We start from the raw sequence: 25,700 nt of genomic DNA, 5'->3' as shown, positions 1-25,700 counted from the left end.
ACTGGAGGCTCTCCACTAAATATCTTAGTTTACATAGATTGCAATGGAACTTGTGGTTCATCCAGTGGTCATTTCTTTTTTCTCAACTAGGTGAGGAGTCCATCTTTTTTCTGGTTGTACAATTCTTGATAGCATCTTTTGTACTGTGTTACCTAATTCCTTATATCTAATGTGCTGCAACTATTTTATGTTCATTTTTCAAATTGTTAGTTTGTCATGCTTAATCTGCTAAATTAAATATTTATAATGTATTTTTTTAAAATTTGGAGGATACTCCTCCCCAAATAATATCCCATCATTTGGCCAAAATGCATATTTTTTAATGAGTATTTTCTAAACAACACCTGAAGATTCTAAGATTCTGTGATTTTTTAGGGTGATAGGATTTGAAATTTTCAATCACAATCCAATCACTACATTTAATTTACCATGTGGCTGTCCAGCACATCACTTTATCAACTCCATGCCTTGATTTTCCTCTGTCTAAAACAATTTGGGTAGTCATTTGGATTGATTCTGTGTATTAAGTTCTGCTATTATTTTCCTTTTGTTCTTACAGTGTATTTCAGCAAATATTCATAGTTTTGTATCAAATGTAAAGTGAGCAAAAGAACCAAACTTTGTAATTTGTTATTGTTATGAAAAATAAGATGAGAAATAAGTTGTTTTTGACCTTTTGCCTGTTTTTCTTTATGATTTTTACTTGAATTAAGTTGATTTCTCCTGTTTTGGCAACAGCAAGAGAATATCCCAAAAATATTTTTTAAAAAAAGTTTCATTCCATATGTCCAAATAATATTTCTCCAAGGAAAATACTTGACTTCCTTGAGACACAGTGATAGCTTTTTGCAATCCATCAACAAAGCATCATACCTAGTCAGGAAGGCAGAACATTTTCTTTTTTTTTTTTTTTCCACACTTGTTTATCTATATTTTCATTCCATCATCCCACTTCATTAAAAAAAAGCGATTCTTTCCTCACCAAAGCTTTCCCCGTGCCAAGTAGCACTCTAATTGTTTTAATTTCTAATGGCAGTGAATTTTGCTGTAGCCAAGGCTACAGTTTTTGTCTGACAGATGTTTGTTTACAGCAGCAGTTAGCAATTTCCAGACATTGTTGTCAAAGCCACTGCCTTCAATGAAACCCAAATGCTGCTTTGGAAGGAAGATGATGGCGGCAGCAGCTCAGTGACTTGCATAGCTTTATGAGGGAGTCCTTGTCAAACAAGTGAAAAACAACCTTCTTTCTCTGTGGCTAATAGGAAAAAAAAAAAGAGAAAGAAACCCTCCTCTTCCAGATGGTGAATCCTCTTTAGTAAAATAAGCCTGAGTTGAAACAATGTCATTTCTCTCTGTTCACTTCACAGAACCCACAAAGAACACATTTGGTGTCACTTTTCAGAATTGGAAGCAATCTCTGCTTTTTAAGGCAATCACATGGAGAAGAAGCTGCAATTAATGAAGGACTGGGAATCCCAAGGGCTGGGGATGGGATGCCCTGCCCTAAATAAAATTCTAGATCATCAGAAGGAATTTGTCCTGGACCCAAGAGTCACCCCCAACTTTGTTTCCAACTTTTAACAAAATCATTTGACAAGAACCCCCTCATAAGTTCAGTGAGTTTGGGGAAATAATTTGGAAGAGCTCCCAATCCATTCCCTGGTTGACTGGGGCCCATCTCACAAGGCTGAGACACTTTACAGCATAAGTTGGCCCTCAGACTAGTTTGGAGGAATAGGGGAGGCCACAGTAAAAAGTGGGGGGGGAAACTATGGAAAAGAAATATTCCTTTAAGGGTGGGAATACCATCTCTGCACCTTTGCTACTTTTCAGACTAATGATTCCTAGACTGAATGGCTCAAGTTTCTGTAGTTTTCATTCCAGCACTTTTCTTTAAAATTTAGATGCAATAATTAAAAATAAGCCCTTTTTTCTTCTATGTATTGTCAAAATGCTTGAGTATTCTACAGGTTTAGAGATAATATTTGATTACCCTTATCCTGTTTTTTTATAAATGTTAAAATATCTTAAAAATATATATTAAAATAATATGTTAATAATGTAATTTCTCATTTCTTTAGGTGCCAGAGCACTCAGAATTAAGTTGGATCCTTGGATGTTTAGTCAGAATGCCACGATTACAAAACTTACCCCAGTGGAAGGTAAACATTTTCAAAGCAGGAAACAATTTAGTGAACTTAAATGCCATCATTATGGAAGTTTCTCTTTTATATATTCTTCTGTTTTATGACTTGTCTTACCATATCACAAGAACCTCAGCTTCTAGCTCATCTGATTAGCTCTGCTAACTTTGGCAAATTAGTAAGTGGCATGTGAACTAATGTCTTTAGGCCACAGTTAAAATAACGTGGTTAGAATCTCAAGGTCCTTTAAGCTTCAAAATTCTATGAATCTATGGTTTTTCTTCCTCTGTATCTCAGAATGGATGACCTAGAGTCTGCTTTTTAAGTTGCTAATGACCTTGAACCTTCCCTATTATGATTAACAGTCTGGATTCATTGCCCTTGGAATCTGTGTTCCATCCTCACCAGAACTAATTGATGGTTAGGCAAGAATGTGTTCATTGTGGGGAGAAGGGAAATAACATTTTTATGTAACATTTAAACAAGATGAGTCCAGGCAACAGTTCAAATCCACAGTAAAATAAAGGCTGTACTTTCTCAAAGAAGCTCAACTAAATAAGTTAAGTTGAGATAATTCACAGCACTTTACTTCCATTTATTTTTGCAATATGATAGCCCAAAATTAGTCTACAACCATGTCAAAACTGATCCCATTTGTAGGCATCTTTCCACCTTGCAAGTTTCCAGAACTGCCATGCTTTACTCTGAAATCAATGCCTCTAAACAGGATCCACATAGAGAAAAACAATAATATGTTGAAGTTACAGTGCTTAATTAAGAGGCAATGTTACCAATTCTTTCCATATCCTTGGGTAGAAACAAAACGGTGGCTCTCTGAAGCCCTTAGGTTCATCGTGGTTCTTATCATCTCAAATCAGAGTGCCTTCTTCCTCTAAAATTCTGGGATAGCATTCATTTCTTCACTCTTCAGTGTGAAGAGTGTGAAGAATACTTTTCAGTATTCTTCATCAGTCCTTGCCATCCCTCAGTGCATTATCTCATAAGCTATTTCCCCATCAATATATTAGTGTGTCCAACATAGTATTTTCACTCTTTTTTTGTTGTTGGCTTACATTTTTTTTTCCTTTTTATATGATTTTTCTTGCACATCATGATATTTGTGGAAGTATGTATAGAGGAATTGCACATGTTTAACATATATTGGATTACTTGCCTACTAGGGGAGGGTGGGAGGAAGGGAGAAGAAAAATTAGAATACAGGGTTTTGTAGGGATGAATGTCGAAAATTATTCATGTGTGTGTGTGTGTGTGTATACACACACACATATATATATATTTTTTTTTTTTTCCCCCCCTGAGGCAGTTGGGGTTAAGTGACTTTCCCAGGGTCACATAGCTAGGAAGTATTAAGATTTTGAGACCAGATTTGAACTCAGGTGCTCCTGACTTCAGGGCTGGTGTTCTATCCACTGTGCCACCTAGATGTCCCATCCATGTATATATTTTGAAAATAAAAAGCTACAATTAAAAAAAAAAGTAAAATTAAGATAATAATGTATAATTGAGATTTTAAATTTGCTTTCGTTCAAAACATTTAGTTGTCTTGAACTTTAAGTTTATTGATTTCTATTTTCTGATTTGATATGACAGTCTTAATAAAGAATAATTTTGTCTTAAAAAAAAATATATATATATATGTATGTATGTATGTATGTATGTATGTATGTATTAGTGTGTCTGGGATCCTGTCAACATGGCAGCTTTCTTTGATGGGAGAGATCACACTTCTTCTGTAGGTCTTATCTATGTCCTCCCCTACATCCTTTATAAAAGGCTCTATATGTTTGTTTATACGAGTGTGTATCACATGGAAAATGCATGACAGAGTTGGGGGATAGAACCCAAGTCTCTTTAATCTTATTCCTCTTTCCTCTTTTCTGTGCTATTTCCCTGGGCTTGGAAATGTCAGTGGTTAAGATATCTGAATTTTTTTCCCCTTTTGTGCCTGCTCAGACTAAGAATGACAGCCTGAAACAAGAGGGGACAGTGGGTCTCTTCACATACCCAGTACTTCAAGCTGCGGACATTCTGCTATATAAGTAAGTAAGGGTTGAAAAGTTGGATCATACAATCTTGTCTATTCTATCAGCAACCTATAAGAAGTAAAAGGGTTTGATGGATTTTTTTCCTAATAAATGAGAATGGACCCTGCACTTTAGTGGGACAAGATGCTAAAAGGAATTAGAAACTTGAATAATTTTTCATTTCAACATTAGTTGTATTCATTTTGAATTAGTGGAAATTAAGAGAATAATCAATCCTGGACATGAAATAAATTGAGCTGTCTTAGTTTCCATGTATTAGTAATATTAAGTAGATCATATTTATATAATGTTTTAAGATTTATAAAGCCCTTTATAAATAGTATCTTATTTGTTCCTCAATTCTGGAAGATAGTAAACACTATTATTACTCCCAGACAGTGATTAGATAACTTTCCTGGAATTACATAGCTAGTAAGTATCTAGATTGAGATTTGAACTTAGATTTTCCTAACACCACGTCTGATGCTTTATCCCTTATGTCACCTGACTGCCTCATTAATTATTCAGTCACCACTATTAATAAAAATGTATAGACATAGGTTCTCTATATGGCTTTGAACAAATGATTACATTTTTGCACCTCAGTTTCCTCAACTAAAAATCCTCCCACACTGCTTGATATTCTCTTCACATGGTTGGGGTTCCAAAAAATAATGCTTGTTTAAAAAGCTCTGAGTCAACATTAATATAGAAATAAAAAGAAATCCTGTTCATAATTTTTAATCTTGAGTCCATTGTTGTCTTAGCCATGTGGGATGAAATCTTACCATTTTCCAAGTAGGAATACTAAAGTAAATAATACTTCATACTTCATGTCTTTTGGAGTGGCCATTAGAAACAACAGGGGGCAATTTTAGTTCTTAGAATATGGAAGTACAATAGCTTTGAGTTGATGGCATCAATATCAACTAGAATGACCATATTGGTTTATGTTACAGGGTAATCCAAGAAATATTAGTGAAGAGTTTTTCTGCCTCTGTTCTGGAAATTTTCAGTTAATTCGGCATAATGATATATGCATATCCTTGGGCATGTAGGGACCATTTCAATATTGATTGTAACTTAAGAATTATAGGGACTCCAACTCATGCTCAATAATTTGAATTTTCTCGGTCTACAAAGGGAATCAGAGGCCAAAAAATGGGTTATTTAGTGAAGTACGTTGTTTAGAATATAAAATATCTTTATCTTCGTATTCTATGATGAAGGCTTTTTCATAGAAGTACTAAAATGAAAAAAAAACCTCCTGTACAAAAATATGGGAAACATAAAAGTAGTTAATTCTTAAGAATGATAAGGGGATAATCCATTGACCCAAAGTCAGTAATAACAAGAAATATTTATCAAACATCTGTGATGTTCCTGGTGTTATGTCCAGTCCTGTTGATGTATCAGAAGCTGCCCACACAGAATTTAAAAGCCAGAAAGAATCCTCTTTAGAGGTCAGATTTACTCTGCTTCTCCTCCTCCTTCCTCTGTCCTTTACTTAGCTGGGGGCAGAATCTGGATTTCTACTCTTTCATTCTGGGGCACTGTCCATAAAGAGTTTAGTTGGGCATATGTGAAACAAGTAGGAACCATCCAGAACAATTTATGTTAAGTGCTCAATAAATAAATCAGGCACCAAACTGTAAAGAATAATCCACCCACAGGTATTTTTTCAGTGCCCAGGTGCCAAGTACTTCAAGGCCCTTTTCATCCTGGGGACACAAAGATGAGAACGAATACGTGATCTACTGGGGGCTTAAAATACATTCCGATAAGTAAATACAAGCTATATGCAAAATAAATACATAGTGAGGGGAGTCAGGAAGAACACTAATAACTCAGGAAATCAGGCAATCCCACTCGGAAGGAGGCTGGGCTGAGCCTTGAAGGGAACGAAAAGAAGAGCTTAGGAAAGAGCCTGCACACATGCACAGACACCATGGATAATTAATTAATTAACAGTAAGGAAAGGAGGAAGGATCTCAGCAAGGCTGGCAAGAATCAGCTACCTGGAATTTCATAGTCTGGCCAGTCTTTCTCCATGGAGTGAATAAGCCCCTCCCCTTTCTTTAAAAAAAATTCTAACAGATGTTGCCACATCTGGTTATGATTTACTATAGACATGGTTGGGTAAGCTCATACTGTCTTATTATGCATATATCCATCCTTGCCAGGCCCTAAAGTTACACTTCTGTCCCCCAGGTATTAGTGTCACTTGCCAATAACGATTCCATCTTTCAGCCTCCAAAGACAAGCAGAATTCTCACAGGAGGGATTTTGTCATGAGAAACATGTGGTATTTCTTCATAATCCCTTGTTATCAACAAGCCCTCATTATGTGTCAGGCACTGTGCTAAGCCCTGGAAATAAAAAGAAAGGCAAAAATCAATAGCTGCCCTCAAGGAGCTCATGTTCTTGGGAACATCCAAAAAGCTATGGAAAAAACAACATGTGTACAAAATAAAATGTTATCCCAGTAGCAGGATTTCACAAGTGTTTCTTATCTGTTGTGAGTTGTCCTTTCTTTTCAGTAATCTGACCAATTATTCGGCTATTAGATAAGTCAGTAAGATTCCTTTTCTGTCCTATCATATCCCTCTTTGTAAAAGGAGAGAGAACACTGGGTCCCTTAGCTGCCTCAGCCGGGAAGCTGAAAATATTTTATATGATGTGTACCAAAACATCATCCTTGGGGATAAACCTGGCCTGCATAGGAGACTATCTCCTTCCTGTTAGAAAATTGTTCTGTATATTCTGAGATACTTAGCCTGAACATGTCTTTCCTGTCTCATGGTGAACATCATGAATCAACCTCTTCCTTCAGTAGATCCTTTGACATAGTAAAGTTAATGGTAGAAAAATGGGATTTTGGAGGAAGAAGATCTTGGCTTAAATCTGTACTTACTCTTTGAGAGGCCTTGGACAAAAAGCTTAACCTCTGTAGGCATTCGCTTCCTCGTCTACAAAATGAGAAGGCTGGACTAAGTAACTGGCTGTTATGGCCCCTCCAAACTCCATAATCCTATGCAGTCTGTCCAGAACACAAAAATGACCCAGGATTCTTGAGCACTGGGTCAGGACTATTGCAGTTCTGACCTGACACCAGGGCTTGATTTCGGCAGGTGACAGACCCCGTGGAGTTAGCCGGGGACTGCTGGGCCAGTAAACTGGTGAACTCTGAGGCTGACACCAGTCATTCCTACCTTTCTTTTCTCTGCGCCCTCCCCCCCCCCCCCCCCCAACCACACAAAAACCATCTTATAAGCGGATGAACAGTGGTGCACTTCTTGAGGTTAATGAACAAGAAAGAGTGTGTGGAGGGGCTAGATTGAGATCTGTAAGGAACCTAAGATACCATCCAATTCAACCCCTATTTTATGGAAAAAATAAGTTTCAGAGGGGGTAAGTGACTTGCTCAGGGTCACATGGGTAGTATCTGAGGCAGAATTCAAAATAATTTCTTCTTAATTCCAAGTCCAGCTCTCTGTCTACTGTGTCCTTTTATATAAATTTAGATGTAAATATGGACATATACATATATCCATCTGAATATATGTAATATATTAATATATTAAACTTGTTAAGTTTAAAATTACATAGAATCTACATTAAGTCTCTGTATAATATAATATAGTTGTTCAGAAAGTTATATTATGAGAATTTTTAAAAATAAGAATCTACTAGATGACCTTTAAGGTGCTTTCAGATCTAAATTCTGTGATTCCACAAATTAAAGCATTTTCCAAGCAAAATTAGGGAAGATTTTCAAAAATTGTTTTACAAAACCCTCTGCAGAGCCCAGGACTGGAGTAAAGTCTTGATAGATAGTGGAATTCTTAAGACCTGAAATTGTTAGATTAGGATCTGCTGATTTGGGTTGTGATGGTTCATGGATCTGAAGATACAGCTCTTACACAGTAGCTGTTATATTTTTTTTCCTGCCATTTAAGTAAGTACCTGGTTTTAAACATAGGATGAACTACTCTCTTTTTCCCTACTCAAATTTAAGCTTCTTTCAATATATTTTTTTTTAATGAACTTAATTTTTTTTTTTTTTTTTTTTGCTGAGGCAATTGGAGTTAAGTGACTTGCCCCGGATCACACAGCTAGGAAGTGTGTGACGTCAGATTTGAACACAAATCCTGATTCCAGAGCCGGTGTTCTTTCTACTATGCCATCTAGCTGAACTTAATTTTTTTTTTTTTTTAAATCTCCTGGTCCTGGACACACACTGTTATTTAGACCTTTTCCTCTTCAAAATACAATCAAAACTGCTTTCTACCCCCTATAAAAAGGCATGCATGAAGAAATTATTATGATTAGGGAAGGCATTTGTACTGGCTTTCATTGACCTGATTCATGTTTGAAGAACTGAAAACACTTGATTCTTATATATGTAATTTTCAGATACAATGGCATTAAAAAGTCATTGTCAATATACAAATGTAAATGTATTCCATTTCCCCAGAGAAGTTGTCTCATTCTTCCCATTGCTACCTGACCTCATAATTGAGAAATTGGTGTTAGAACTGGAAGAAGCCAACTCTTTTCTTATATCAAAACATGATTAGTGAAGGCCAAAATGGCTTCAAGTCTCATTCAAGTCATTTTTAATTTGGATGGCATTGTTTTGGTATTTACGATGTTCACTATCTTTTGACATTTTTCTTAAAGTATTCATCATTTGCAAGTCTGATATTTGTAAGTAATCTGTAAGCCTTTGCACTCCTTCATTTCTTGATCCTTCTTTTTTCCTCCCAAGGCAGATCTCTGTCTTCTCTGCTTGTCTTCGCACTGAAATGAGGTCAATGAGTATTATCAAGGCATTTATTGAGATTTTATAGTAGGGACTGGCAAACCATGATCTTTAGAGACAAACCTGGCCTATTACCTATTTGTTTTTACATTTTAAAATAAAGTTTTGTTATGTGTAAAAATGTAGAAATCATTCTTAGCTCAAGTCATACTAATTGACAGGATCATGAGTACAGAACTGCCCAGAGAGCAATCTAATCTACCCACTACATTCCACAGATTAGGGGACTGAGGTGCAATGAGAGAAAATTATTTTCCCAATGCCACTGAGTAGTAGGCAATGATTGTGGAATTTGAACCCAAGTTTTCTGATTTAAGAACCATCACTATTTCATTCAGTTAATCAACATGCTCAGGGATTATACTCAGAACTAAGGATACAAACACAAACGAAAAATCATCTCGATTCTCAAACTTATGTTCTATAGGAGAAGATAACAATAGAATAAATATGTACAGAATAAATAAATAAAAGATGATTAGGGATGGAAGTCAATAGCTATTGAAAAGTTCAGGGGAAAAACTTCAGATAGAAGGTGGGATTTGAGCTGTATCTTGGGGAAAAGATTGGTTTAATCATCTACACAATAGGAAACAAAATGAATGAAAAATGCTTTTTGCTCAGCTTGTTGCAGGTATATGAGTAGATCATTGGGTTAGCCCATCTATATATATATATATATATATATATATATATATATATATATATTTCTCTTGGATAGGTACTGGAAATAAATAGTAAGTAAATTATAAGAAAAGATTGAGCTAAATCAAATTTTGAAAATTACACAGCATTTTAAATGATCTCAAGCTCCAACTTGCCCTTTGCCTCCAAAGTCCAGGTCTTTAATGTGAGCATTCTCTTAGGGATTTCCAAGATCTCAGAAGTATCAAAATTCTCTCAAGGACTATGGGATTGATACTGGCAGTTGCCAGTGTAACTGTACCACATTACCAACTGTAATTGATATATCTGTAACACATTACCAACAATGACTTCTTGCTGAGAAGTAGAATTAAAAAAACCCCACAAAACACGGAAAATCCCTGCTCTGAAGACACTTACATTCCATCATATTCAAAGATAAGTAAATACAGGATTTGGACGAATAAATACACATTGATTGGAACAATGGCAGTGAAAGTAGTCCAGGGTTTCTTAAAGGCAGAGATGCAAGGGAGGAACATCCTAGACAAGGGATAGGGGTGGGGTACCTGGGTAAAAGCAGAAAGCCAGGAGGCAGACTATTGTGTTCAGGGGGAAAGCAAGTAAGCCAATTTAGTTAGCAGATAGAATATTGAGTGAGAGTAATGTGTAATGAACTTGGGTGGGCAAACTCTATCCAGATTGGAAAGGTTTCTATACATGACAATGTTCTGGAGGCTATAGAGAGCCTCTAAAGATTCTTTGTGTGGTGTCAAAGAACTGAGAACAAATGTCTGCTGGGTCAGAAATGGCTATTTACATAGTGATACAGTAATGTCATAGATTATTGATGTACTGTGAGAAATAAGCAATATAAAAAATTTATAGATAGTACTAGTACTCAGTGTTTACAACAATGTACAAAGGAACAAACCAAACAAAACAATAAAAATGAATATTATGTAATGATAATTACAATGGTCCTAGAAATGAGCTGAATGAGCCTATCTCCCTCTCTTTTTTTGCAGAGGTGGGGCACATTTGATGAATTGAATTTTTTTTTTCCTGAACTTTTATTTCTCTTTTCTTTTTCTTCTTTACGAGAGTAGAGCTATATTTAGAAAGCAAGATGATATAAAAACAAATGATCAAGAAAATAAGATTATAAAACAGAAAATTCCATCTGCTCTTTTGATGCTATAAGAATTTAAGGAAAAGATAAGTCAGTGGACTGGAATAGTTCTGGATGAATTTATGAAGAAGGAAAGACTCATTCATGGCATTGAAAACTGGGTGATATTGGCTAGCTGGAGAAGGAGGAATATAATATGTAGGGAAATTAGAAAAGAGGAAACATTATCAGCCAAAGTCAAAGACAGTAAAGAAACAGATTTTAGCAAGCTTTGGAGCTATTGAGTAGCTTAAAATGACACCAAATTAGAAGGGCCTTGATTAAGTCCATCAGATCATGCTCTTCTAATAAATATTATTGCTCTTAGAAGAAGTTTTCATTTGAGAAAAATACCAACTTTTTTGTGAGAAAATGTTTTTATAGCCAAAGAAGACTAGGAGAAAATTTGAAGAAATAATTGAAGAATGGGAGAGCAAAGGCTCATAAGCAGTCTGGGTGATAGATGAGAAGACTTTTTTCCTTTATTCATCCTCTGTTGGCTCTGATGTGCAAGGCTGTACTACTGTAGCGTCCAAAGTGAGCTTAAAAATAATTTAAAGTATCAAACTGTGCATACCCTTTGATCCAGCAGTGTTACTACTGGGATTATATCCCAAAGAGATCATAAAGAAGGGAAAGGGACCTGTATGTGCACGAATGTTTGTGGCAGCCCTTTTTGTAGTGGCTAGAAACTGGAAACTGAATGGATGTCCATCAGTTGGAGAATGGCTGAATAAATTGTGGTATATGAAAATTATGGAATATTACTGTTCTGTAAGAAATGACCAACAGGATGATTTCAGAAAGGCCTGGAGAGACTTACACGAACTGATGCTGAGTGAAATGAGCAGGACCAGGAGATCATTATATACTTCATCAACAATACTAGATGATGACCAGTTCTGATGGATCAGGCCATCCTCAGCAACGAGATCAACCAAATCATTTCTAATGGAGCAGTAATGAACTGAACTAGCTATACCCAGAAAAAGAACTCTGGGAGATGACTAAAAACCATTACATTGAATTCCCAATCCCTATATTTATGCACACCTGCATTTTTGATTTCCTTCACAAGCTAATTGTACAATAATTCAGAGTCTGATTCTTTTTGTACAGCAAAATAATGTTTTGGTCATGTATACTTATTGTGTATCTAAGTTATATTTTAATATATTTAACATCTACTGGTCATCCTGCCATTTAGGGGAGGGGGTGGGGGGGGGGTAAGAGGTGAAAAATTGGAACAAGAGGTTTGGCAATTGTTAATGCTGTAAAGTTACCCATGTATATATCCTGTAAATAAAAGGCTATTAAATTAAAAAAAATAATAATAATAATTTAAAGTGATTGAGTTACAAAAGATAGAGATCAAAGAGAAACTAGAATAATCAGTGAACATTTATTAAGTGCCTGCTACATGTACTGTACTAAGAGCTTATTGTTATTATTGTTGAGTTGTGTCCAATGCTCTGTGACTCCATTTGGGGTTTTCAGTCCTGGAGTGGTTTGCTGTTTCCTTCTCCAACTCATTTTACAGCTGAGGAAACTGGGGCACACAGGGTGAAGTGACTTGCCCAGAGTCACACAGCAAGTGACTAGGGCTGTATTTGAACTCAGGAAAAGGAGGCTTCCTGGCTTCAGACCTAGCACTCTATCCATTGCACCATCAAGTAGCCTAATGTTAGATATAACCATGTCCATAGACATATGTCCGTAGACATAGACCCTGCTTCCAATCTGATGGGGAAAAAGAACACACAAAAGGAAGATGGAGGGAACATGTCAGACACGACCCAAAGTAGAGTGGGGAATGAGGTATCTGGGAACCCCCTCTTTTGGTGGACTTTTGGAGCTCATGGTCCAGGCTACAGTCAGAGGCTTGGAGGAAAGTGATGAACTATGACTACCAGGACTGATGACCTCTTGCAGAACAATGAGAGTTTTCCCAGTGATGAGCTTTCTGGGTTGCAGTAGTACAGTGGATGGAAAATGAGTAAAAAAGGGAATAAATACTGAAGTGATGATTTCATTGACATAGGGAACTCCCAGGGAAGGAAACTTATTCTACTAGCACAAGGCAGCACCTTCTCTGGAATGTAAAGCCTCAAAGAATTACCCAGAGTACTGTGACTTGCCTAGAGTCACCCAGCCCAATAAGGAAATGTTTGTTTTATGGTAAATTTTAAAAAACCTAATTAGGATGAATGAAAGAAATAGAGAAGGAAAAAAATAAAAGGACAGATGTCATTACACCCTAAGGTGTAATAATACACATGAATAATGAGTAAAGCCAAAACATGTGAGGTGAAAGGAAAAGCTAGAGGAGAAAGGTTGAAAATGTAAACGGTGAACTGCCCAACTGTGAAATTAAACACAGACTGAAATAACGTTAAGTGTAAAAGCAGTGGGCAAGAAGTGAGGGCCAACATCCATTGTAGGAGGTAAAAAGAATACCAGAAGCAGGGGAGAAAGGGTCAGAGAGGGAAAAAAAGACTAACATAGGATGAAATGGCCATGATGTGTAACAGGACCGGGTGAAAAAGATGAGTTGTTATTTTTTCCTTTAAAAAACAAAAGCCTTAAAAAAAAAAAAAAAAAGTGAGAAAAGAGGCAAGAAACAGATACCAGCAAAGATACCCAAAGAGTTATTATAAAAGTTAAATGTGTTTTCTGTTTAGTTTGGTTGCTTTGTGAATCTGGAACCATTTTGACATGTGGAAATATTCATTGTGATGTGTTTAAAGTGCATTGATTATGGTCATTGTTTCTTCTGTGTTAGTTGCAGGCCATTGTGATTTCCTACAAGCTACTGCAGTTGCATTTTAACCTGCCCTGCAGACTAATTTGGAATTGGGGGAGTTCATGCTGACCTCTGGATGTCAAATTCACTGTAATTATCAAGAGGAGTAGTCAAGTCTGGTCAAAGACTAGAAATGATTGCAAAATGGGGAGTGCCAGAAGAGTATCATAAACAGGGGACTAGACATGAGAAAATAAAATAATAAGGAATATTTTTAGTACTTAACACTTAATTGTGCAACATCCCTAGTTCAACTCAGAATTGTCTAGGACACAACAATAAACATGGCCCTGATAATTATCTCTTATGCTTTGTGTGTGTATTTTTAAATTAACTATAAACTTTTAAAAATGACTGCTGTTGTTCCAAAAATGACATTCTTGTCTAAGGACCAATGAGTGGACATATTACTGGAGAAAACAATCAGTCTTGACATCCTTGCTTTAAAGAAAATCAGAAGAAAGGGAAAAGGTGCTACCAAATGGAAGGACAAGTCACAGATTATTCCTTGGAGGGAGGGAGGGAAGAAAGAAAGAAAGAGAGAGAGAGAGAGAGAGAGAGAGAGAGAGAGAGAAGAGAAAAGAAAAGAAAAGAAAAGAAAGAAAAAGTAATTTCCAGAGTTAGTTTTTTCTTATATCCAAAGACAACAAGAAGCATTATTTTGTGGGATATTTAGTTAACTCATATTATAGTACTCATGATAAATATTTGCAGAAAGACCAACATGTAAATAATTGCACTATACCAATATTGATTGAAGGGGAGGAAATAGAGAAATTTTCTGAAACTTTTTTTTAACTATAGCCCCTCAAATTAAATCAGTATAAACTTTAATATTCAGTAACTTCAAAGCAAAGGTTAGAATAAATAAGGATGATAAGATATATCAGAAAATACAATTCAGGAAGAGAAAATGAAAGAGGCCAAATACTTATAAGCTACCCAAAATGCTGATGGCTGCATCCTAAACATTTTCTTCAAGAAAAAAAATTGGTAGATGATAGACATGAAAGGCAACAAATAGCATCACCAAGAAAAAAAAAAAACATATATATATATATATATATATATATATATATACATTTGATCATATTTTTTTCAGATGGGAAAAATTTTTGATGTGAAAAACATCCTGGAATTAGTAGCCTGTGTATGGTCAGACCACCAGATGTCAGAACAAAGATGAGAATGACTAAGAAGAAAAGAAAAAGGAAGAGGAGAGAACAGAGATGAAATAGTTGCTATGGAATACAATTACAATAGCTCGATCCTGAATTATTTAAACCAGCAATTGTTAGTGAAAAACAGGCAGTAGACAACAGAAATGAGAGTATTGCAAAGTGTAACATTGTGCAGAAGATTAACCAATGTAAATTGGATGCCATGACAAAAATAAAAGAATCATGAAAATATTTTAGTCCGCAAACACTTGACTTACTTGCCAAATGTAAAGATTTTATAGCCAAAGATTAGTCATTTTACAAGCACTTAAACCTTGTTGAAGTCTAGATTTTTAAAAATAAATTTTTTCCCAGTACTTTTCAGTACTGCTATATGGAATGACCAAATGTCCAACAAAATAATGTTTCCTCTTGATTTTGGATGTATGAACAAATGAACTAACCCTTTTCTTTTTTCCCCTATCCCCATTCTATCAAGGATGCTGTGAGTTATCCTTCCATTTAGCTGAAACTTCTTTCTTCTGGCATGGTTTATATCAAGAATGTCAAGACTTATATCATTCAGTTTCTCTAGCTGTATTTCTACTCTTTGTACATTTATGTGCTAAGGCCAGGGGATACTAAGAAAGAAAAAAAAATTGTCCCCGCCCTCAAGGATTTTATGTCCTAATGGGGGAAATAACATATAAATAACTATGTACAAACAAAATATATAAAATTACTAAACAAAGGCAGCACTAGTCAGAGTATAAACTCATCTGTAAGATGTTATAAAAAAGGATAATAAATGATATAATTGGCATTATCTTATTAATCAGAGATAAACAGGAGAGAGTAAAACCAAATATAAAGAAAGTTTGAAAGGATCAATCCCTCCCTCAATCAAGTATTTTCTAAGCAACTGACAAATCTGCCAGGACCTGTGTTGTCAGGGATACAAACATAGTGAATGAAACAATTCCTACTTATAAGGAGTTTACATTCTAATAATGGAGACAACAAAGATATATCCTATTATGTATAGAAGAAGTATGACGAGAATAAATACAAAATAGTTAAATACAAGGTGTTTTGAAAGGGAGGATACTAACAATTGGTGAAATGCATTGTGAAAGAAGAGCCTGATTTCTATGAGGAAGGGAAGAGGGAGAGCATTCCACACATAGGAGACATCTAGTACAAGAAACACTACAGATCAAACTTAGCCAATTCACCCTGTTGGCATTGAAGAATAAAAACAGAAGAACATCAAACAAAGAAAATGGAAAATATCTGCAAAGATTTTGACATCCAACTAATTTTTTTTCTTTTTTTGCCATTAGGAATAGTGGTGGCACTCTAATTCTAGTATCACAACCTCAGATAGATTAATGGTGACATAGAAATTGTACTAAAAAGAACAAAGATGTGAAAAGCAGCATAGAGAAGATTTGTGTTGAAGTGACACAATTATAAGAATATTGAGGAATTTTCTTAAAAGGTATCTGAGAAGATACCAAAGGAATGGGGGGAAAAACTTAGACTTTATAAATATTGGAAAGGGGCAACTGAGAAAACATAATTGCTACCAAACTGTAAGCCTACTTTTTAATCTATACAAATATTTATGACACTCATTTACATATTAATCAATGTCATTCCTGGTAGGATTATTAGTCAGGAATAGTTTCACAAACTCCATTCTGTTATGAAACTAATTTTTACCTTTTACAATTCACTGAAAGATGTAGATAATATAAGATCTCACAGTGCTTATTGTTTGTTAATTATGAGAGGGTGGGAAATGATCCTTAAAGTTTCTCTTGCAAGGTATCTTTTATCTATACATCAAAATCATTAAAGGTTCCTTGAATAATATAACAGAGCTAACGTTCTTCAACTATCCTTTGCTGCTAAATATCAGGCAAGGCATAAAACAGGGAGACATATACGCTAAAGGTGTTTGCCCCTGTCTGGATGAAATCCAGCACAGATTTCAAGTCAAAGAGGGAGTCCCCATCCAATCTTCCAGATGCTCTTGCTTGTGAATGATATTGTGACAGTTAAGTTGCATTTAATGCAAGAATGTAGTAAAGCTTCCTAGAGTGGATACATAGCAATTCAAAGGAATTTAGAGTGACTTAGGCTCGTAGGAAAGACCAAATGGATGAAGAATGGCTATTGTCCTATTTATAAGATGCAGTTGTAGGAGCAACTTAAAAAGCTTGCGCGTGCGCGCGCGCATGTGTGTGTGTGTGTGTGTGTGTGTGTGTGTGTCTTTGAAACAAAGTGCAAATGGCTAACTTTTTGGACCTAGAGTAAACTGAAGTCAGGGAATCGGTTTCATTGCCTCAGGAAATTGAAGGTCCCTTTTTAATGACTCCAGACACAAAGACCCAATTTGTGAATACCAACTTTCTACCAGTATTACTTATGTCTGTGAAATATAGAATACAACATTTTCTGAAGAAATGAAAATGTTTGTCTCACAGAGGATAATAGAGAAGTATGTGGTGGTTATAATAGGTTACAATATAAAACTAGGAAAAGAAAATGATCTGGTCATGTAAACAAGGATGAGGGATATCAAGAGAAAGTAAAGAAAGCCTCCACAACTTTGAGTGAGCAGTTAAGTATTTGTAATACTTAAGTCCATAAGGTCTTTAGTCTAAATGAACTGGAAATAATCTTGCGGGCTATTGTTTTTTGACCCAAACAGGATTATCCAGCCTCATCACTTATCATTTTGCCCAGGTTGGCTCTGAATGACTTTCAGTTTTACAAAAATTAAATCCATTCTCAAGAGATAAAAATTTGCCACTATTTAGAAATTCAGTTTTAAAAAAATGTACCTTGGGCCCATATAAGACCAAAGTAGCTTTTTAAAAATTAAGTTATGCAAAGAATAAGTATAAAACATAGTATAAGCAAGAAAACAAATGGAAAATCATATGTGACTATAAAGCATAATAGTAAAAAAAAAAAATGAGCTTTTAAAAAGCGATGTTTTGAAATATACCCTTCAGTTTTAAGATATCTTATAAAAAAATTAAAACATTAATCTTCGAGTAATCCTTTTTACTGAGTGCTAGCAAAATCCAACTGTTCTCAGGTTTTGAAAAATGCAATATTGATGTGCTGGTATACACATTAGCTGTACTGTCTATACTTTGAATTGTGACAGATAGGCATTTCTTGTGTCAATCTGTAATTTATTGGCATAAATTGATGAGATGATCTGCTGAAGTTGGATATGCAGTTTCTAAATTATCTCTATAGATAATAAGCTGATTTTCATTGTTCTACTTGGAAGTTACACTTATCAACTTCTTATTAGTTTTATCTTACCAAATATATCCAATGTGACTCATGTTATCTATTATCTATAGCCTGTGGGTAATTCACCAGGAAAATGAGGAACACTCTGACAGAAAAAAAAACTTTCAAATGACACTAGTTAATTTTTCTGAATTCTCCTCTCTGTATAGTTATGACCTCTGCTTTTCTCTGAAATTCTTTGAAATTTTACAGATAAAAATGAAGACATGGGGTCAGACATTCAAAGTAGGGGTGATAAAAATATATGGGAGGTATAGATTTAAATTATGACTGTGCCAACTTAATATAGAGCATAGGCTATTTCGGGTATCTTTTATCTCCTCAGAAACAAGCGATTGCTTGGTGTTCTGTACTTTACTGATCTAGGAAAAACAAACAAAAACACACAAAATTTGATTGGGCAGCAATCTCTTTGTCATCTGTAACACACAGAGCTAGTTTGGGTTTCTACTCCTGCTCTGTTGTTGACAAACATTTGTGAGTCCTAATAGTGAAATAAGCCACAGCTATTATTTCAACATGACCAAAAAGCTTCTCTGAGACTTTCTGTCTTTTATTAAAAGGTCCACACACGTCCCTGTTGGGGAAGATCAAATCAAACATATGGAACTGGTCCGAGATCTAGCACAACGTTTTAACAAGAAGTATGGGGAGTTCTTTCCGGTACCCAAATCCCTTTTAAGTAAGTAGTGAGTCTATGATTATTAAATTGTGATTGATTTGAAGATGCCAATCTGTACTTGAAGTCATGCTGATTAAATTTGGGAATTACAGAGAAGATAAAAGTTTGGTGACAGTTTCAACTTAGAATATGCTTGAGTGAAATGGGGAAAGAGAGAGAGAGAGAGAGAGAAAAAAAAACATTCTCCCTCTTGGATTCAGCTGAACCCTCCCTTTAATAAACAAAGGCAGTGAAATAAAAAAGCTTGATAGCAGTGAAGGAGTCACTTCTGCCTTAGAAGTCTCTTCTTTTTCTCTGCCATTACATGGGAGATTACATGGGAGATTATCGCTTCCCCAGGACCATTATTGGTTTTTCAATTATTCAGAGTTTGGCTTCTTTTAGTGAATTCTTAATTGATGTTGTAATAGGCTTTATGTCTGTTTTATTTTGTGGGGGGAGGAATTCCCCTTATTTCACTGGGTATCAATTTGTACAAATGTCCTCATATTTTTAAAAATTCTCTATATTTATCATTTCTCACTGTACAATATTCCATTATATTCGTATGCCACAGATTGATGTCATTCTCTAATCTATGGCTTTCCCTGTCCATTCCTTAAGCATCTGAGAGGTTTGGGTAAATTTTTTTTTTTGGTCTTTTTTTCTCCTTTGCCTAAGACAATGTCAAGCATACATTAGGTATTTAGTAAATACTTGTCTTGAATGAATAGTCTTCCATGGGTAGTTCATGATTTGCGGAAAATTGGTTTTCCTCTTCCTATTCTTCTATGTCTCATTCCTTATTATCGGAATAGTACAACAGGTTGTACCATTGGAAAAAATAAATTATGAGAGTTTGAAATACCTACATAGATTTAAAATGTTGTCTAAATGAAATATAGTCATAAGAACCAAAAGAAGAACTGAAAACTCAAAGTAAATAAATTAAAAGAATGCGAAATTATAATACTGATGGTATAGTTGGCTCTGTTCATGAAACTATAATACTGATAGTATAGCTAGCTCTTGATGATCCTCTCACAAGGCAGCCCATGCAATTTTTGAACAGTCCAAAGTAAATGATATAGCAGGATATAGTAAAAACAAAAAAACCCCACCAGATTTGGAGTGAGATTTTGTTGTTTATATTATTAAGTTGTTTTTAGTTCTATCTGATTCTTTGTGACCCCATTTGGAATTTTCTTGGTAAAGATATTGAAGTAGTTTGCTTCCCCCTCCCCCAGCTCATTTTGCAGATGAGGAAACTGAGGCAAATTGTGTTAAGTGATTTGCACATGGTCATTCAGCTAGTAAGAGTTTGAGGCTAGATTTGAACTCAGGAAGATGAGACTTCCTGATTCCAGGCTCAATAGTCAATTCATTGTGCCACCTAGCTGCTAGATTACTTACAGATCCCATTTTTTGCTACTAATTAAATATGTCAACTTGGACAAATAATTTACCTTCTCTCAGTCTTCTTCTCCATTAATAAAATGCCAGAAGATTAGATATGTAAGAAGGAAAAATTCTTCCCATTCAGAAGTACTGTAAGTACTGTAATCCTATAATTATTGGGAGATTTTCCTTATATTTGAGTCTCCTTCAAATAATTATGCATTATTTTATAATTTTTCTACTAGTTAATATTTGGAAGTTTTTACAGAATTGATAGATATTATCTAGACAATAATGAGCTCCTTTAGAGCATACTGCACAGGAAGCACTATTTTGTGAGACAAAGCCAAATATTATATTTCTGTTCAAACAAAAAAGAAGTCATTTCTGAATTTAAAAAAAAATTTCTTGAATATGTACCATATACATGTTCATTACCAATTAGTGGGGGAAGAATCCATTGAAACTAGAATAAAACCTATTTTTATTTTTAAGCTTCTCTACTCATTAACATACCAAAACAGCAACCCAAATAGTTCAGTAGCTCTGTAACATGTGAAATAAGGAAATTCATAAAACATATATGTTTTAAAAGATTCAAAGAAGTTAAATTATGATCTATGAAATGCTTCACTTTTCACTGTTATGATCACCATTAATCTTCCAGAAATGTTATTAATAAGCACACAAGTTTCCATTCCGTCCAACAGACATTCATTAGGTACCCACACTGTGCTAAACATTGGGGTTTTCTCTACATCTTTTACTTGTTGAATTCTTCCTGGAGGAGAACCACAGCAGCTAGGGCAATATCCATCACTTATTTTAAAAGCTAATTAACAATTCTTGTGCTTGTTCTTAGCCTCTATGAAGAAAGTAAAATCACTCCGTGATCCTTCAGCCAAAATGTCAAAATCGGACCCTGACAAGTTAGCCACCATTAGGATAACAGACAGCCCAGAGGAGATTGTGATGAAGTTCCGTAAAGCCGTCACAGACTTTACTTCGGAGGTGACCTACAGCCCTTCTACTCGGTTGGGTGTCTCCAATATGGTGGACATTCATGCTGCGATGACGGGCCTCACAGTAGAAGAAGTGATCCACCAGAGTGCCGGCCTTGACACTGCTCGCTACAAAGATGTGGTGGCAGATGCTGTTATTCAGAAATTTGCACCAATTAAGAGAGAGGTTGAGAGACTGAGTGTGGAGAAAGACTACTTGAAAAAGGTTTTACAGGTTGGGGCAGAAAAAGCCAGAGAGCTAGCCAAACCAGTGTGCCAAGAAGTCAAGAAATTAGTAGGTTTTTTATAAGACTGTGATCAAATAATCATGTATATCCCTAATGGAGGGACCTGACCTCAGGCATAGGAAACTCTATTGTTTATGACTTTTGTTGGACCATCCCTACCTGCTCACTTCAGATGAGGAAACAATGTTTTGTGACCCTAACTAAGTATCACTTTCCCAAATTCCATAAACAAAATTTTGCCATCAGAAAAAAAGGAAAATGAAATTAAAGCAATAAGCATGGCTAAATATTCAAAAAGCCACGTTGCTGCTGCTGCTGCTGCTACTTTCTTCATCATTTTCTTTTCTTTCTTTTTCTCTTTTTTCTTCTTCTTTTTGGGGTTAGGATTCAAATAATTCTGCAGGTTTGGGGTTTTCCCTCCATGAATCTCTGTTTCATATTACAAAAGTAATTTTGAATAATCAGGAACATATTCTTGTGCTGACCTCTTCCAGAGAAGAGTGGAAGCAGTGAGGAAATAAACATTTATGCAGCACCTACTATGTGCTAAGCCACATATTCAGATTAAAAGCTCCTACTTTTTACAAGTTGTTTCCTTTATTATTTTTAGCACATAGAATTATTCTCTTTAAACATAGTAAGAGCTTAATAAATACATTGTTCATTCATTCATTCAATTTATGTAATAGTTTCTCTCTGAAGATTAAGCTTTAAATAAGACACTGGGGGGTCAACTTATATGTGGAATATTGTTCTTCAAGAATATTATAGCCTCTTTTTACTAATTTTTTTTTAAACCAAGAAGCTGAATCCAAAAAAAAAAAAAAAAAATGTCTGTATGATAGTTACTCCATAAAAGGAGAGTGTGTTGTTTTTATACTGCTGGTATATTTTATGGACCACTGGAACTGATGAACCCAGTCAGCCATCTGTGTAGTATCAGGCACACAGTTCAGATTTCTGTGTGGTGTCACCTCATGGCAAGTCTACCTCAGTCTCAATCCAGAACACACTGCAGGCTCTCAATAAATATCTAATGAAAGATAGAAAATAGTCCAGAAATTTTTCACAAAGCAAAAACTGACTTTTTACTTCACAATTTCTACCAATGCATGTTATCCTACTTCACATCCATAAGAAAGAGAAGCAGAAGAAATAGATATTTCTTCTCTTCAGCTTTTAAGGCTTCTTCAAAGATGCTCAGAAGAACTGCTGTCTTTTGGAGTAGCTTTCTAAGAAAGCCTCTCCCTCTCCCTCCCTCCCTCTTTCTCTCTCTCTCCCTCACTTCCTTCTCTCTCTCTCTCTCTCTCTCTCTCTCTCTCTCTCTCTCTTTTTCTCCAGTTTAAAGGATTATAGTTTTTGTCTCCTACATCTGCTATTTTAGCTCATTAACATTTGGCTTCTAGACTTCTATCTCAGCACTTAAATGGACAGAGTATTTGGATGTTGCTTAAAAAAAATGTTGAGTTTAGCAGATGTGAGTTAATATCTTGCATTCCTCTGACCCTGAACCAAGTCCACAGTTATTCTCTTGAAAATGTACTCTTTAGAACAAAGGAAACAAACATGATATATTTTATGCCTTCCAACGAATGATTTGTGACCGTGTTCAGAATTGTCAGGGATAATTTTATAATTTTACTGCATCCATTCATGACATAGAATCCAGATTATCATTTCAGGTTTTGAAATGGAGGGGACTGATCAACAAATGACCATCTTAAATACCTACCACTAAGTTAACTCATTATGGTGTCCTGTGGGAGAATCTATTGAGAACAACCGAAGGTAGTAGTAGTAGTAAAGGGACCTCTAAAAAGCCCTCAGAAATTGAGAGCTTCCCCAAAAAAAGGTGACTTGGCTGATGACCAACTGACATTTGACTGGCCCAGTTATATCAGTGAAAAATGGACTTTAGAAATAGGCATGTGTAGAGTGGAAACCAGAGACCGACATGGGTGGGCAGGAGATCTCTTCTGATATATAAAGAGGCGTACTAGAAGAAGTCTCTTGCACCTGAACTGAAAGCAAGTACTCACATGGATACAAGACCACAGGCGGGTTTTATGACAGCTCTGAGGGAACAAACCTTTCCTCTCCTAGGCTCACAGTAGAAAAATAGCCAACAGTGGAATTTTTGAAGTTGATGGTTCCCCAGTGAATGATCTTATTTTTTCCATTGATTTTACTGCCTGACTTTTTCCAATGCCTGTGTAATACTTACTCCTTATTCATAAGATTCTTAAGGCTCCCACATGCTCAGTACTGGGGAGATATGAACTATTACAGCTCCCTGCTGACCATAGCTCCTTTGATAATCACACAGCACCATGTGTTTGACCCCAAGAGCATCCTAGAAACCATACTCTTTACTCTTCAGATCCAGGTTGTTTTTAAAGTCTGTGGCGGCAGCTGCTTCTGCTTCCATCATCTCTGATGCATCTGTTTCTTTATCTCCATAAGTAACTACAAAAATTCCACTTCACTCCTATTATACTTTTCTATTACACTTTTCCTGGTAGAGCTTCCTGTCTTCTGCATAGTCCCTCTCCTTTAGAAATGTACCAGTCAAGCTCCTCCTTGCCTCCTATCATTTATCTTATCCCTGCTCTTCATACCAAACTCTCCTTTTTTTTTCTCTGCTGTCTCCTAAATACAGCCACCAGCTCTCCTCCTAATATCCCTGCCACTTCTTACAATTTTTCTTTTCATCCTTTTGTCCCTATCCTTTACACCTTGAATAGCTTCTCAGAGATCATACCACCTAATTACCTTTCAACATGCCTTTTTTTTTTTTTAATTTTTATTTATTTTTCTTTTTTTTTTTTTTTTTTTTTTTATTTAATAGCCTTTTATTTACAGGATATATACATGGGTAACTTTACAGCATTAACAATTGCCAAACCTCTTGTTCCAATTTTTCACCTCTTACCCCCACCCCTCCCTAAATGGCAGGATGACCAGTAGATGTTAAATATATTAAAATATAAATTAGATACACAATAAGTCTACATGACCAAAACATTATTTTGCTGTACAAAAGAATCAGACTCTGAATTATTGTACAATTAGCTTGTGAAGAAATCAAAAATGCAGGTGTGCATAAATATAGGGATTAGGAATTCAATGTAATGGTTTTAGTCATCTCCCAGAGTTCTTTTTCTGGGTATAGCTAGTTCAGTTCATTACTGCTCCATTAGAAATGATTTGGTTGATCTCGTTGCTGAGGATGGCCTGATCCATCAGAACTGGTCATCATCTAGTATTGTTGAAGTATATAATGATCTCCTGGTCCTGCTCATTTCACTCAGCATCAGTTAAGTGTAAGTCTCTCAGGCCTTTCTGAAATCATCCTGTTGGTCATTTCTTACAGAACAGTAATATTCCATAATTTTCATATACCACAATTTATTCAGCCATTCTCCAACTGATGGACATCCATTCAGTTTCCAGTTTCTAGCCACTACAAAAAGGGCTGCCACAAACATTCGTGCACATACAGGTCCCTTTCCCTTCTTTATAATCTCTTTGGGATATAATCCCAGTAGTAACACTGCTGGCAACATGCCCTTTTTTGCAGAAACACTTCTAAGAAGTGTATCTTAAAGCCCTTTAGACACTTTGATTAGCTGAGGAGAAGAACAGCATTCACAACTCCATTTTATCCATTCTAACCTAAAAAATGACAACCACTTCCACTCCAAATTTTGTAAATATATACATATATGTATATGGTGCATATGTAATATATCATGCAATAGCTATAATATGTAACACTAATGTGTAGCATAATATGTTTATATGATGCATTTAATATATTTATTGCTATATATAAAATCATTCAATATATGTATGTATATTATGTAAATTACATAGGTCTATATGTATGTGTACACACACACACACACACACACACACTTTTGGTCCCTTTTCCAGATTGTGATTATTTCCTGTTTGAACCTGGCCTATACGCATTTCACTAACACTTGAACACTTGAACAAGGACATTCTCTTCTCCAGTGACAGGAATTTGCAGTTTATCATGTTGCATCCCTGCCCTTATAATATACCATCAATCTCATGCTGCATTTAGCTAATGAAAAGTGATTCAGTGTAGATTGCATTTTCTTTATGTGTATTTATGTGCAGATGAACTAAAAATGTAGGCCTCAGGGACCTGTACAAAGGTTGAAAGGGGATGTGATCAAAGTCTGCAAAGTTGTAATGGTTAAGGATTAAGGTGGCTTCAGAGCAATGAAC

The 25,700-nt window shown here is 35.5% G+C and overlaps 1 protein-coding gene across 2 annotated transcripts in view; it reads left to right on the top strand.

Moving 5' to 3' along the window:
* Window positions 1-24,227, top strand: part of WARS2 (tryptophanyl tRNA synthetase 2, mitochondrial) — a 70,147-nt gene extending 45,920 nt beyond the window's left edge. For both annotated transcript variants that reach the window (XM_023503517.2, XM_012549652.3), the window contains exons 3-6: window positions 2,082-2,162; window positions 4,119-4,204; window positions 18,696-18,814; window positions 21,054-24,227. In XM_023503517.2, the coding sequence (XP_023359285.1) occupies window positions 2,082-2,162; window positions 4,119-4,204; window positions 18,696-18,814; window positions 21,054-21,502 (735 nt within the window). In that variant the 3' untranslated portion in view covers window positions 21,503-24,227. The remainder of the gene's footprint in view (window positions 1-2,081; window positions 2,163-4,118; window positions 4,205-18,695; window positions 18,815-21,053) is intronic.
* Window positions 24,228-25,700: the final 1,473 nt, after the last annotated feature.

Source organism: Sarcophilus harrisii, chromosome 4 (genome assembly GCF_902635505.1).
Source record: "Sarcophilus harrisii chromosome 4, mSarHar1.11, whole genome shotgun sequence".
Lineage (NCBI taxonomy): Eukaryota > Metazoa > Chordata > Mammalia > Dasyuromorphia > Dasyuridae > Sarcophilus > Sarcophilus harrisii.
This window is presented reverse-complemented; position numbering and strand designations above follow the sequence as displayed.